The sequence below is a fragment of the Garra rufa genome, chromosome 18, assembly GCF_049309525.1.
Source record: "Garra rufa chromosome 18, GarRuf1.0, whole genome shotgun sequence".
NCBI lineage: Eukaryota > Metazoa > Chordata > Actinopteri > Cypriniformes > Cyprinidae > Garra > Garra rufa.
In genome coordinates, this window is record NC_133378.1 from 17,835,281 (window position 1) to 17,849,716 (window position 14,436).

The window sequence follows — 14,436 nt, forward strand, 5'->3', positions numbered from 1 at the left end:
GAGAGCAAAGGAAGGGGCAGGGAGAAAGTGAATGGGCAGAGGGCAAGGGAAGAGACAGAGGGCATGAGTGAGTGACGGGAGAAGGGAAAGGGGGCAGGGGCAAGGAGAAGGGAAAGAGGCAAGGAAAGGGATAGAGGGCAGGGACAAGGGTCAAGGGAAGGGGCAGGGGCAAGAGGACAAGGGTCAAGGAAAGGGTAAGATAGCAGAAGCAAGGGTCAAGGGAAGGGGCAAGAGAAGGGACAGGGGCAAAGGAAGAGAAAGGGTCAGGGGAGGGGTAGGGAGAAGAGGGAAGGGGCAGGGAGAAGGGGCAAGGGAAGGGACGGGGTAGAGTCAAGGGAAGGGGCAGGGAGAAGCGGAAAGTGGCAGGAGAAGGGACAGGGATGGGGCAGTGGGAAAGGGGCAAGGGTCAAGGGCAGGGGTTCATGATGTGTGATTTTTTTGTGGTGGAGCCGGTAAAAAACATTGGCAGGGAAGATAAAAAAACTGCTTTTGGTTCAACCATCAGAATCCATCCTTACTGGCTACAGTTTGCTCATAATGCTGTATAGACTAAGGGAATTAAGTGCTGTTATGCGGTGGTAATGATTATTTTGGCTTTTTTGCCTTTATTTGATAACATAGTGGAGATATGCAGGAACTAAAAGGAGAAGACAAAGGACAACAGGAAAGGGAAGGGAGTAGGAGCCATGACTCAAACTTGGGTCACCCGAGACGCCAATGCAGCATGATGGAGCACTTTTGGAAACCATGTTTTTGCATTCGACTGCACAGTTTTTTAATTATTTTTCTATAGAAACATGCTTAATGGAGATGTTTGACCACTGTGTTTGTGTCTTTTGAAGCCTTGCACATGACACAGCATTCTAAAAATGCAGCACTCAAAATAAAAGTAATTTAACTTATAAACATTCTTGCTTTTGTTCATTCCGCTGCTCTGCATCTCAAGTTTTTAAATGCAAGGACACATTCTGTGTGAATGGTCCCCTTATATGTTTTAATGAGTGAAAGCAGTACTTGTAACAGGTAGCAACATTACACACCTTCTATACTTCTGTGATTCTTCAAAACTTCATGGACCATTTGTTCTGAAAAGCAGATGGAAATGCCAGTCATGAGGAACACATTATGAGAGTTAAAGCTCAATGAAGTTCAATGCTACTAAATTACACAAACGTATATATTTTAAATATTTAAATTATTGTCTGAAAAGGTCTGTATGGTTGAATTAATTGTTCAGAATTGCAGAATTAAAAAAAAGAGTTCATAGATTTTACTCACAATCTTGTCACACACAATTTCATACAGGAATGGCCATTTAGACATCAGTTAATCATTTGCATTCTCACATGTGTCACTTAAAGAGCCAGTTCACTCAAAAATGAAAATTCATGTCATTCCAAACCCATAACATGTCCAACACTTTAAATGGATGGACAGAAATCTCTCTGGATTTATTAAAAATATCTTCATTTGTGTTCTGAAGATGAAGAGAAGTCTTAAGGGGTTAGTAAATGATGACAGAATTTTCATTTTTGGGTGAACTAATCCTTTAACATCACATTTGGTGTGCATCTGTTGTCACCCATGAACATGAATAACAGCACATGTGCGAGGTCTAACCTCTGCTGTAGACATCCTCAGTGCCAGGTTTGGCCTTACAGAGGCTGAGTCGAGCTCTTTTGGCAGAGGGGGGGAACTCCGGAGGGCTGGAGTCCAGCAGCGCTGAGCTCTCTGGGGCCAAGGGAAAAACACAATACTCAGCTGGAAGAGACACAAGCAGACATACATTACTCACTGTTACAATCAACATGCTCACACATGAACTGAAAATAATGACATTTATATTTCATAGATCAGGCACTTAGATAATGATGCAACTGTGTTGTGAGAACTACTTCAGGAGCTATCTAAAGTAAGTATGAATAATGATCTAATCACTAGAGCATTAATACATACAGGTGAGGTCAAAAGTTTACATCCCCCTTTCAGAATCTGCAAAATGTTAATTATTATACCAAAATAGGGCATGATCACACAAAATGCATGTTATTGTTTATTTAGTACCGACCTGAACAAGATATTTCACGTGAAAGATAATAACAGTTGAATTTATAAAAATGAACCGTTCAAAAGTTTACATACACTTGATTCCCAATACTGTGTTCTTACCTGAATGATCCACAGCTGTGTTAGTTTTGTTTAGTGATAGTTGTTCATGAGTCCCTTGTTTGTCCTAAACAGTTAAACTGCCTGCTGTTCTTCAGAAAAATCCTTCAGGTTCCACAAGTTCTTTGGTTTTCCAACATTTTTGTGTATTTGAACCCTTTCCAACAATGACTGTATGAGTTTGAGATCCATCTTTTCACACTGAGGACAACTGAGGGACTCATATGTAACTATTACAGAAGGTTCAAACAATCACTGATGCTTCAGAAGGAAAAACCAGGCATTAAGAGCTTTTTGAATTTGAAGATCAGGGTAAATTTCACCTATTTTGTCTTTTGTGAAACATGTAACTCTTCTGTAGCCTCTGAGTACTATATATGAAAAAATATGATATTTAGGCAAAATAAGAAAAAATTCGATTCAGTTCAAAAGTTTTCACCCCCTGGCTCTTAATGCATGTTTTTTCCTTCTAAAGCATCAGTGAGCGTTTGAACTTTCAGTAATAGTTGCATATGAGTCCCTCAGTTGGCCTCAGTGTGAAAAGATGGATCTCAAAACCATACACTCATTGTTGGAAAGGGTTCAAATACACAAAAATGCTGGAAAACCAAAAAATTTGAGGGACCTGAGGCATTTTTCTGAAGAGCAGCAGTTAGTTTAACTTTTCAGGACAAACACGCGACACTAAACATAAAAACACAGCTGTGGATCATTCTGGTAACAACACAGTATTTTATGACCTCATAAAATAAATGAGAAAGCATCTAAAATGGTACTTGACTGGTTACAGTAACTTAACTCTTATTTTCTAGCAGAAATAAGAGAAAAGAAAAAAAGAAAAAATATATATATAGATAGATAGATATTTAAAAAATAAAATAAAAAAAATAGGGATTGTGCTTAATTGCCATTAAAATAATGCCAAAGCACAAAAAATCCTAATAATCGTAAAATGAGCTTCTTTTTGATTTTGTGCCAATTTATGACCCAGACACTGAGAGACTGACGAAGAGAAATGCAGCCTAGCAGACAGGCAGCTGTTAGACTCTGACAAAGCACATCTGTAATTACTGTGGGAACAAGCCAGGAGTCTATGAAATTGTAAAGTAATTAGATATGCCATTTCCTCTTTCTGATTCCACTGAAAAACCAGACAAGCATTTCTGCTTGCTCATCTACAGTGGTACAAAACTATTTTCAGCGTCTTGATGCTAGCTGAAACATCTGTAAACACCCATAGGTTTTTTGATTATTGACTATATGAACACACTTACTCTTTGGCATGACTTTCAAAAACTAAATAGTTGTACGGTAAGTTTCAACGAGAGGGTTTTCGAAAGATACTAAAGGGCTTGATAAACTTAAATGAGATGAAACACCCTAAACCTTGCCAACGAATGTCAGCAACAGCTCAGCTTGTGAATATTGCCTTATGTCATGTCAATGAGTAGGAAAGTAAGTATGAGGTTTCCCCTAATTAAGTTTCTTTATCATATAAAGTACTCCTTCTAAATAGCACATATTTCACTGTCGTAAAATGAATAGAAAACAAACAGAATGTCTACATATATAAACACGCTTGGCAGGGTTTATGCACGTAAAGGAGTCACTGAACTGATCTATTGCTCAGTTTTTTCCCAGAAGGAAGGAAAAGAAATAATGTCCTTCAAATTTCTAAGAATCTGACAGTTAAGTTACTAAGAAATGCCCTGATACCTCTCAGAAACATTCAGGAAATACACATGCGAGTGTTTGGGGTTTTTTTTGTGTGTGTGTTTGAATGATAAGAGGCTTCAGTTTAATAAGACTGAAACCCTCCAAAACCATTCTGAAGTCTATCCTGAAAACTCGAGGTATAGATATTTAAATATGATGGACCAGCTCGAAAGAATCCCAATAGAGGTCTATGATCAGACACGCTAAACCAGTGAGTTCGAGAGCATAAGCTGCCAATACCTGACTGAGCCCTGATGCCTGAGGCAATACCACAAAGACTTGACAGCCATAGATTTCCACAGAATTTAAACACCATTTGTTCACAAGGTTGTACACATTCTATGTGATTTCCTGTTTATTAATTGTTTTGCTGATTTGTTTTATTTTCATCATATAAACTGCATATAAAACATAAATGTCTTGTGCTGGTTCATGTTACCACCCTTTTATTTTAAGATGTTTTAACATTGATATCTGTTGATACTGAATTTAATCTTTACATTTAGATTACTTCGCCATTATCTAACAAATACTTAAAGTCCAAAGTGTTCTAAAAGAACACTAATATTTTTGTTCTATAAGCCACAGTTTGGAACTCAACTAGAGTGAGACTACAAATGAATTCATAACATTCCCTCGTTGATAATTTGAGAAAAACTTGACCAGCAAGTTACATTACTTTCCTGTTGCTAACAGTTTATATGACTTAACAAGTTGCCAATGCTTGAAATTCTGCCAGCAGAAACCACTCTAACGGTTTAAGCACGTTTTTATAGGTTTGCCCTTTCTTGTCTCATGTTGTTTCAGGTTACCCTTCATTTTGATAGTTTGTTTATTAAATGGCCATAAAAAGAGTTTTTGTCTAAATATCACTGCATTAATGACGAAACGTCAAACCAAGTGGCATCTACAAACAAATGATGCTAGTGCTTTTCTCTAGCTAACTTCAATTTTCTGAGCCATTGTTGATAACGATAACAAACTAACATTGGTTACTGGCCAATATTACAAAATTTAAATATTTCATGCTCATTTCCTGAATTTTTATACCACTGAATAAAAAATAATGTTTTAGCTCACAATTCTGACTTTTTTTCTTGCAATTACACGTTTAAATTTTGCATTTCATTTTTTTTTTCAGAATTATGGGATACAAACTCACATTTCAGACTTTTTTCTCAGAATTGTGAGACATAAACTTGCAATTGTGATTTATAATTTTAGAATCATAAGATATAATTCTATAAATTCTAAATTCTAAGAAATGCTCAGAATTGCGTGATATAAACTCACAATTGCAAGTTATAAATTCAGAATCGCTAAAAATATACTCACAATTTCAAAAAATATACTCACAATTCTAAGATATAAACTCGCATTTCTGATAAAGTTAGAATTACAAGATATAAACTTGCAATTCTTAGAAATAAAGTCAGAATTGCATAATATAACCTTGTAATTGCAAGTTATAAAGTTAAATTCCTGAGAAATAAAGTCAGAATGGCATAATATAAACTCGCAATTGTGAGTTATAAAGTCAGAATTGCAAAAAATAAACTCACAATTCTGAGATATAAACGAGCAATTCTAAGAAATAAGAATGATCAATTTCTTTTCTCAGAATTGCGTGATATAAACTCACAATTGCAAGTTATAAAGCCAGAATCATGAAAAACAAACACAATTTTAAAAAAATTAACACAATTCTAAGATATAAACTTGCATTTCTTAGAAATTAAGTCAGAATTGCATCACATAAACTCGCAATTGCGAGTTATAAAGTCAGAATTACGAGATATAAACTCACAAATCCAACTTTTTTCCTCAGAATTGTGTGATATGAACTCACAATTGCAGGTTATAAATTCAGAATTGTGAGACTCGCAATTCTAAGAAATAAAGTTGCAATCCTGAGAAATAAAATCAGAATCGCAAGATATAAAATTTTCGTAACTCATAATATGTGACCCTGGACCACAAAACCAGTCTTAAGTCGCTGGGGTATATTTGTAGCAATAGCCAAAAATACATTGCATGGGTCAAAATGATTGATTTTTCTTTTATGCCAAAAATCATTAGGGAATTAAGTAAAGATCATGTTCCATGAAGATTTTTTGTAAAATTCCTACTGTAAATATATCAAAATGTAATTTTTGATTAGTAATATGCATTGTAAAGAACCTAATTTGGACAACTTTAAAGGTGATTTTCTCAGTATTTTGATTTTTTTGCACCCTCAGATTCCAGATTTTCAAATAGATGTATCTCGGCCAAATATTGTCCTATCCTAACAAACCATACATCAATAGAAAGCTTATTTATTGAGCTTTCGTATGATGTATACATCTCAGTTTTGTAAAATTTAACCTTATGACTGGTTTTGTGGTCCAGGGTCACATATTGTAATTCTGACTTAACACACAATTGCAAGCTATTAAGTAGAACATATCAGTCTTTTTCCCCTCTCAAAATTGGACTTTATAACTTGCAGCTGTGTTTTTATATTGCTCAATTCTGAGAAAAAAATTCAAGACTAAAGATTAAAATCTGTAAGATTAAAATTTGCAACAACCTTTTTTTTATTCAGTGGTGGAAACGAGCTTCCATATCAATCTAATATTCACCCAAAGTTAAAAATAAAATGTAATAATAACTTGTGAATCAAAATTGTAGCATCAGTTCTTGAGCTATATTTGGTTAAAATAAATTCTACTTAGAGGAAGATTTTGTACTACAATGCAATGATATTCATGCACTTAAATTGTGGTCACTATAAACATCTATTGTCATAACCCTTTGTCTGTGTTATATGTTCCGAAGTTGAACCCTTTTACTAATTTTTACAGAGGATCAGGTGTGAGATCTGAAAGGCAGTCATATGACATGTGCTCACCTGCGTTCTCTCTGGGTTTCAGGCCCTCCTGACCTTTGGGCAGAAAGCCGTTATGAGCCCAGTCGAGCATAGGCTTTATCTGTTCTTCAGGACTGTCCAACTCACATGGAGGGAAAGTCTTCTCTGCTCGTATACTAGCCACCTGAGGACACACGACATGTATGTCAGAGTAAGTGTAAGAAAACAGAAACCATCCAGGTAACGTCTAAAGTGAAATTAAATCAACTTTGTGTACCGCGTCTAAAATAACATACATTCAGTAAGACTATCCTTTTCGTGGAAAAGGAGACAAATTGCAGATATTAATCATGGTGTATAGACTTCGAAAGAGGGGGGTACAACAACAAGGAGAGAGAGAAAGAAAGAGAGAGAGGGAAGGTAAAGTACAGCCAGTCCTGTCGTTCTGGTGCATGTCTGGACTTGGATGCTTTTGTTAAGTTTGTTAGGAGGTACGATTCACAGAGAGATAATTAAGGAACCTCTGGGGAATTCCAGACTTTCCAGATGAGTGTTTGCCCAGTTTCCCGATTATCTCACACATAAACACATACACACCTCAGAATGTACAAGTAAAGCCTATGTTCCAAGATTTCGGAACAGCAGGTGCACATTTGCGTAATTATCTTCTATTAAATGCACTAAAGATGCTGTAAATTGCATTGTTGTGTCTAACTGCCCCATAGGCAACAATTGTCTCTAAGTGTTATAGAACAATGAACATAGACTGATCTCTGCTCTCACCTCCAGGGCCTGGAAGATTGCTCTGCGGTAGGAGGCCAGCTTGGTGTAGGATGACTGGTTGAAAAACTTTGGGAAGGCTGTGATGGAGTCAAGTTTATCAGCAGACACCTGCAAGATACACATGACACCAGGGTCAGAAAGCAACCACGGTTCCAGTTAAGAATGCTTGAAATTCAAAACATGACCTCGTAATTAATACATGTTTGTGGCATATTATATTTCATATTAATATATTATGTTTCTAAATATTCTATTCTACCTCATTGTGATCCGTTACTGATTCTGAATAACATGACAAAATTTGTAGTTAGTAACATAATCAATTACATTACACATTTTAGGTAATATAATCAGACTATTTTTAGATTACTTTTGACCAATCTTATTTTTCACATTGATTTAAATAGGATAATCCATTCGTTGTTGTTATTAACAACATGAAGTGCATTAAACGTTACATTGCGTCAAGGTTTCCCAAACTGGGGTTTGTGAAGGAACTGCAAGGGGTTTATGAGTTCATATGTGTTCATGAGTTAAAAAATGTTCATTTAAAATAAATAATTAAAAATGAATCAAAATAAAACACTTACTGAAAAATAACAATTTTATTTGTTTATCTGCATGTCATGAGACCATAACCAATGTTAGAGAACTGCAAATGCAAATGGGATACTTCACTGTTAAATTATTTATTTTAAAATCTCTGGGGTACTTCATATAAAAATATATTAGGTGAAAGAGGATCAGATGACAAAAATGTTGGCGAGTATGTGCATTTTAATGTGTTTGAAAGACAAACGTCTTCCAAAGTAATACATGGTAAAATAACTGAGTGATAATTCAAAAAAAAATTAAGTGTTCATTAATAGATGATGCAATGTTGAAACACTTCTTAAACCTGATTAATGACTGATCTCTGAGTGAATGTCCACAAAACTTGAAGACTTTCTGAATGTAGAAATAGCAGTAGGCTATTTTAGCATGAAAAATTCAAAAGATGAAAAAAAGAAATTAGGGGGAATCAATAAATTATCATGTTATCCATAAAAAAGTAGCTGTAGTCTGAGTATTTTAAAACTGAATTTAATCTAAGTACTTAATTTTTGGAATCTGATTACGTAATTCAGATTACATGTTATCAGTTACTACTTAGATCTGTATATATGTATGTGTATAGACATATATGCAAAGGTTTTTAACAGCAGATGGTGTTCTAATGTAGTGTTTAACCACACAATCAAATGCTCACAAAGAAGAGCACTTGTCTTCGGCCGAGTCATGTAACTGCACCACAGCTCAGAACGCTTTTATGACCCTTTTATAATGCAAGATTAATGTAAACATTATAATGTAAACAATGAACTTTACGAATGATTATTTTGGATTCAAGTGTGTGTAGGGATTCCATTAGGGATGTAATGGTATTTTCAATATTGTGGTATTGCGACAGCAAAACTGTCTCGATATCGTGGTCACATGACGATATGAAACAATAAGTCATCATGGCAAATTTGAAAAAAATATATATAGGGTTGGGAATCGAAAATCGATTCCGATTCTGGAATCGGATACTTAAGATAAAGAATCGGATACTTGTTATAATATTAAAATTTCGATTCCTCGTTTCGATTCCTGGTTGCATTTTTTTCCATCTAGTGATCTGCCAGGACCTTCCGCGCGTGCAATCTGCCAGGACTTTACGTGGTAATGTAAACATCAGTCGAAAAGATGGATCACGGTAAGCGTTTAAAAGTGTGTCTACGCTTTGTAAAAACCGAAGACAAATCTACCGCTGCACGCAAACTTCATCTTAGAGATCTGCAAGGGACGGATTTTAGTCCTGCGCCCGCCCACTCCAGAAGGAATATATGTTATTTCGTCCCGCAAAAGCCCACATAAAAGTCACTTATACCCCCGCGGGAAGACAGGTATCTACTTTATCTCTTGGCTGCATGAAACAAACCCTCCCGGTAATGTAAAGGCAAAGATGACCAGAGTAATAGTAACGAACTCGCGCATACCTAATGTATTCATTCTTGTATATCGGAGTCGTACATTAGGCACGCATAAGTCCGCTGTTGATTCACAAACTATTCATGCTTTCGGTGCTCTGATCCATAGTATTTTTGCGTGAAATTTCAAAATATTTGCATAGTTTTCAAAATGAATGTCCTGTGAGTTTTTTATAATGAATGCTTACCCATAGAGGTGGATCTTGTAAGGGTCAGTGGTGTTTAAGCACATATGAGCACCAGCATAAACAGATTTACAATGTATTTACTGTATTTTTCATTTATATGTTTATTTTATAATAAATACAAACAGTAGATATTCAGTCACTTAAGAAAGAGTACTCTGAAGTTGTGAAGAATGTCTGAATTAAATAATTTAGGTGCTTTAAATCTGTATATGTGTATTCATGTTAAAAAGTTAGAGCAGAGGATTTTCTTTTAAATTCAAAAGTATAGCTTTAATTTAAAGTTTGTTTGATTTTTTTTATAACATGCAGGAGAAAAATAAAAAGGCAAAACTAATGTTTAGGTTAATAAAAAAGGTTAAAAAATAAACACCTTTAGAGGAAATGTCAGGCATAGGGGGGCCTTGCAAAACTGACCCGAGAAGAAGGGGGCCCTGATATAAAAAAGGTTGAGGATCCCTGTGATAAAATAATATGTTGCAATCTAGCACTGAAAATAAACATGTTTAATATATTAATGTTTGACTTTTGTGTTTGTTGTTTTGTTTTTTTTTCTAAATCGGAATCGAAACTGGGAATCGAAAAGAATCGGAATCGATAAGTGGAATCGGAATCGGAATCGAAATCGATAAAATTCAAACGATACCCACCCCTATATATAATAAATAAAAATTTTACTTCTTATTCTAACATGAAAGGTCTTTAAAGTTGCATTTTGGGCCATTATGCTTTGGCACAGTATCTGTCAAATGAACTAAAACCGTAAGCACAATATGGCTTAACCCCTTCATCAAGTCTGTTTTCGGTGCGCGTTTCAAAGAGAAGTGTGCACTTTGTTCAGGCGATCAGTCCATGATCCAGTGTTTTCTGTGCCTCAGAACGGCTCAGTTCACAGTAAATTATTTTCATGGCAGATGATGATTACAGATTTCTAGTGAGACGTGTTTTTGTAAGTCTGTTTTCACTGAAGCTGCAGTCCAAATTCAAAATAAAATTTTCAAGTGTAGAAATTAAGAAAGAAGAATTGTAATTTCCCTACTGTAGTGTAAACAAAAATAATATACCTATTAATTTCCATTTATTTTACAGTGCAATTGTTTTATAAAATTGTTGTTATTATTATTATTCTATTCTAATTTGTTTGGCTTTCTAAAATACCTGTGTGAATGTAATTTAGAAAGTGTAAATGTAAAGTTCAGGTACAAGTCATATATAATCATTTAGTATTGCAGTGATGTTACTACGGTTAGCTGTAGTTTATTTTAACTTGATCAAGCCTGGTAAAAATACTGCTATACGACTATTATGGAAATTATGGTAAACTTCGGGCTATATAATACCATTACCTACAATTATTTTAATTAAAATCATTAAAATTTACATTTAAAATAAAGGACTATGTTCAATGGCATTTTTCTGTGCTATTGAAATTGTTATGGAAATTTCACATCTATTAGTATGAAATGCTGTGTTTGTTACCTCTGAGAATTTTCCATCGCCAAACCACTGCAGCCAGCGCATGCCGTGGGAGGCCTGCCTCTTTCCTGTTACTCTCCAGGTCACCACCATCCCTGGCCACCAAGAAAAGCCCTTTATCTTGCCCCAGACTAACTCTCCGATACCAAAGCCTTTATTATCCTGAGGTGCAGAAATGTAAATAAGACACAGTTCAACAAGATTTAATAATTTCTGTTTACTGAAACCTGCATCAGATTTAAACAGGAAGAAGTCAGAAATTTCAGTGAATAATGGCATATAAGATTTCTGTTTCTTACTATCTGAAAATATGTCTTCGTTATTATGCAAGTTTTATGGTGCTTTTTGTTCCCTGGTCCCCAGAAATAGAAGAATTCATTCACGTTTTAAACTTGTAGATTTATAGGTAAACTATCCTTTAAATAAGACGGACAATTAACATTATCACTGCACATATTTCTTTGATCCAGTTACACAAAAAAGGACAATCGCATGCTCTGTAGCACGAGAGCAGGATTGAGCCTGGACTGAGACACAAGTGAAACCTCTGACACTGAGCTTGTCTGAGCATGACTCTCAATCAATCAGGACCATTTCAACAGCGCTGTTGTTTCCTCACCTGTGCGAGTGTCTGTGAGTATTTATGAGTCTGTGGTCAACAGTGACTTAGCCGACGCTACAACCCACAAAACCCCCATTCAAGACCATCACAATCTCTTTGTCTTGGTCATAAGTACTCTCTAAACGCGCAGCTGCCTGTCTTAGTGACACGCAAAGGAGAGGATACCGTGAGAACAAAGACTGTTATCTTCACATTCAAACAGAGTCATTCTGTGAGGCTACTGTTACATGTCAAAGGCAGGTGGACAAATATAAGTACTCATGGGTTGTTTGTGCATGAACATAAAGAGGAACGGGACATGACAGGATAGGTGTGTGTGTGTGTGTGTGTGTGTGAGAGAGAGAGAGAGAGAGAGAGAGAGAGAGAGAGATGTCCTGGTACCTTGTACTCGGGTTGGCTGACTGTGTCAGTAGTCGAGGTGGATGTGGTGCTGCTCTGTGCAGAGTCTTTAGAGTCCTGTTCCATAAGCTCCAGTGCAGGACCCTCAGGAACACTAGAAACCTACAAACACACACCGCAAGTTTAAGTAAAGCTAAATAAACCACAAAACAAAAAAAAAACACAACAAAAATACAATAAATAACAAAATAAAATTCAAAATAGTTCAATGTGTGTAAACAAAACAAACAAAAATATTATAATATAAATATAATAAATAAAATAAGAACATAAATAAAAAAATAAAACAAAAGACAAAACATGAAATAGAACATTACAAAAACAAAACATAAAAAAAAAAAAAAAATAAATAATGATAGTTACAATGGAAGTCTAGGGGGCAAATATGTAGCTGCTGCTTTGACAGACTTCCAGTGCAACTACATTTCTGTCAACACATTTAATGTGTTTTTACAAACTGTGAGACAAGTCAAAATGACTTTTGCGGTAAGTGATGGCATGCCACATTGATGTCAATACAACTTAAGTTGCACTGTGGTACAACATGGTAGCTGGTTTTATCTGGTCATGACCTGTTTTGCCAGCAGAACCCTTGACTAAGATGGTCTTTCAGGGGTGTTTTTCTTGTACAATGCCATAGCTCACTGCTAGATCATCACAGCACAACTCATTGTAGAATAAATACTAAAAAAACTAGTCATGTAACTGTTACACATCTGTCAATAAAACCACGCTGGTTCATAGAGTTGTTGTTAAAAAGATAGCTGACCCAAAAACAAAAATTCTGTCATTAATTACTCACCCTCATGTTGTTCCAAACCCATAAGACCTTCATTTTTGGAACACAAATTAAATAAAAGATATTTTGAACCTGAAATAATCAAAATAACTTCGATGCCCCCAATATTAAATATTGTAAATGAATAAAACATTGCACACTAATCTACACAATTTTAATGTTGCCGTGGGACAATGTGAGAGACATTTTCCAGGGGGTAAATATCAGGTTATTGGGGTCACTTCAACCCACTGACATGAAAAAACTCCTCACGGCAACACTGTTAACCTCTGGGGTCAAAGACCACACCGGCATGGCCAGTCTCGTTTTTTCTTGATGACAGCGAAAAGAACAAAAAAATAATCTGTCTAAACTGCAAAGGGTCTAGTTCTAATTGTGTATAGTCATAATAACAAAAAGTTGTTTGCTTTTTTAAAATAAATAAAATATACAGGGTTCGCTTTCTGCCGTCTCTTTCTCCAACCTTAATCTTCGAAATACTTGCCTCACAGACATGAGATATATATTTATAGAAAGCTTGAAATGTCTAGGCAAGGCAAGGCAAGGCAAGGCAAGTTTATTTATATAGCACATTTCATACACAATGGTAATTCAAAGTGCTGTACATAAAAAGGAATTAAAATCACAATAGCATAAAAATCATAAAAAATTAAAATAATAATCACAACAATAAAAACAAAATTAAGAACATTTAAGATGATTTTAAAAAAGAAAATGATTTCAAATTAATTAATACAGTAAAATGATTATACATAAAATAATGCAATCTGTTCGGACGTAGCACAGTGCTCATTCAATAAATGCACAACTGAACAGATGAGTTTTTAAAATGACTTTAAAATGAACTCATATCCTCTGATAAAGTAATCCATATGACACCAACAAAAGCTCCAGTTTTTCATGCCTAAATTAATCTCTAATGCAATCACGCCTACGAGTGGCTCTGCTTTTCAAATGTTAAACATCCATGTGAGAGGGGCATGTAGGCAAACGCCCACATCACCTCCGTAAACAAACGTGAACATGCATAAAGTTCATCTCAGCTGCTTTTCGTTTCTGGGAGAAGACACGCTGAGAGGAATAAGCTAGAATGCAAAAATTATAGTAACGCCGCATTTTATTGTCAGTAACAACGGCGTTGTAACGGGGAAACAGTAATTTGTTTGTTTACTCATTACTGAAAAAAGTAATGCCGTTAGTAACGCAGTTTATTTAGAATGCCGTAATTCCCATTCCTCGGCCATACTGAGATGTTTTGGCTTCACTTTCCTATAGTGGAAGGAAGTGGAGACGCGTCGTCCATGAGTTTTACAGTCTATGGGTAGTACTGTTGCTGTCTATGCAGGGTCTCGGATTTCATAAAAAATATCATAATTTGTGAAGATAAATTAAGGTCTTACGGGTTTGGAACCACATGAGGGTGACTA

At 35.5% G+C, this 14,436-nt stretch overlaps 1 protein-coding gene across 1 annotated transcript in view; it reads right to left on the bottom strand.

Annotated features, from left to right (window-relative positions):
* dnmt3bb.1 (DNA (cytosine-5-)-methyltransferase 3 beta, duplicate b.1) overlaps positions 1–14,436 on the bottom strand; it is a 52,163-nt gene that overhangs the window by 17,827 nt on the left and 19,900 nt on the right. Inside the window, exons 6-11 of the mRNA XM_073822637.1 lie at positions 12,193–12,312; positions 11,193–11,351; positions 7,517–7,624; positions 6,776–6,917; positions 1,621–1,761; positions 1,041–1,085 (exon numbers count right to left, since the gene is read on the bottom strand). Coding sequence (XP_073678738.1) covers positions 1,041–1,085; positions 1,621–1,761; positions 6,776–6,917; positions 7,517–7,624; positions 11,193–11,351; positions 12,193–12,312 — 715 coding nt within the window. The remainder of the gene's footprint in view (positions 1–1,040; positions 1,086–1,620; positions 1,762–6,775; positions 6,918–7,516; positions 7,625–11,192; positions 11,352–12,192; positions 12,313–14,436) is intronic.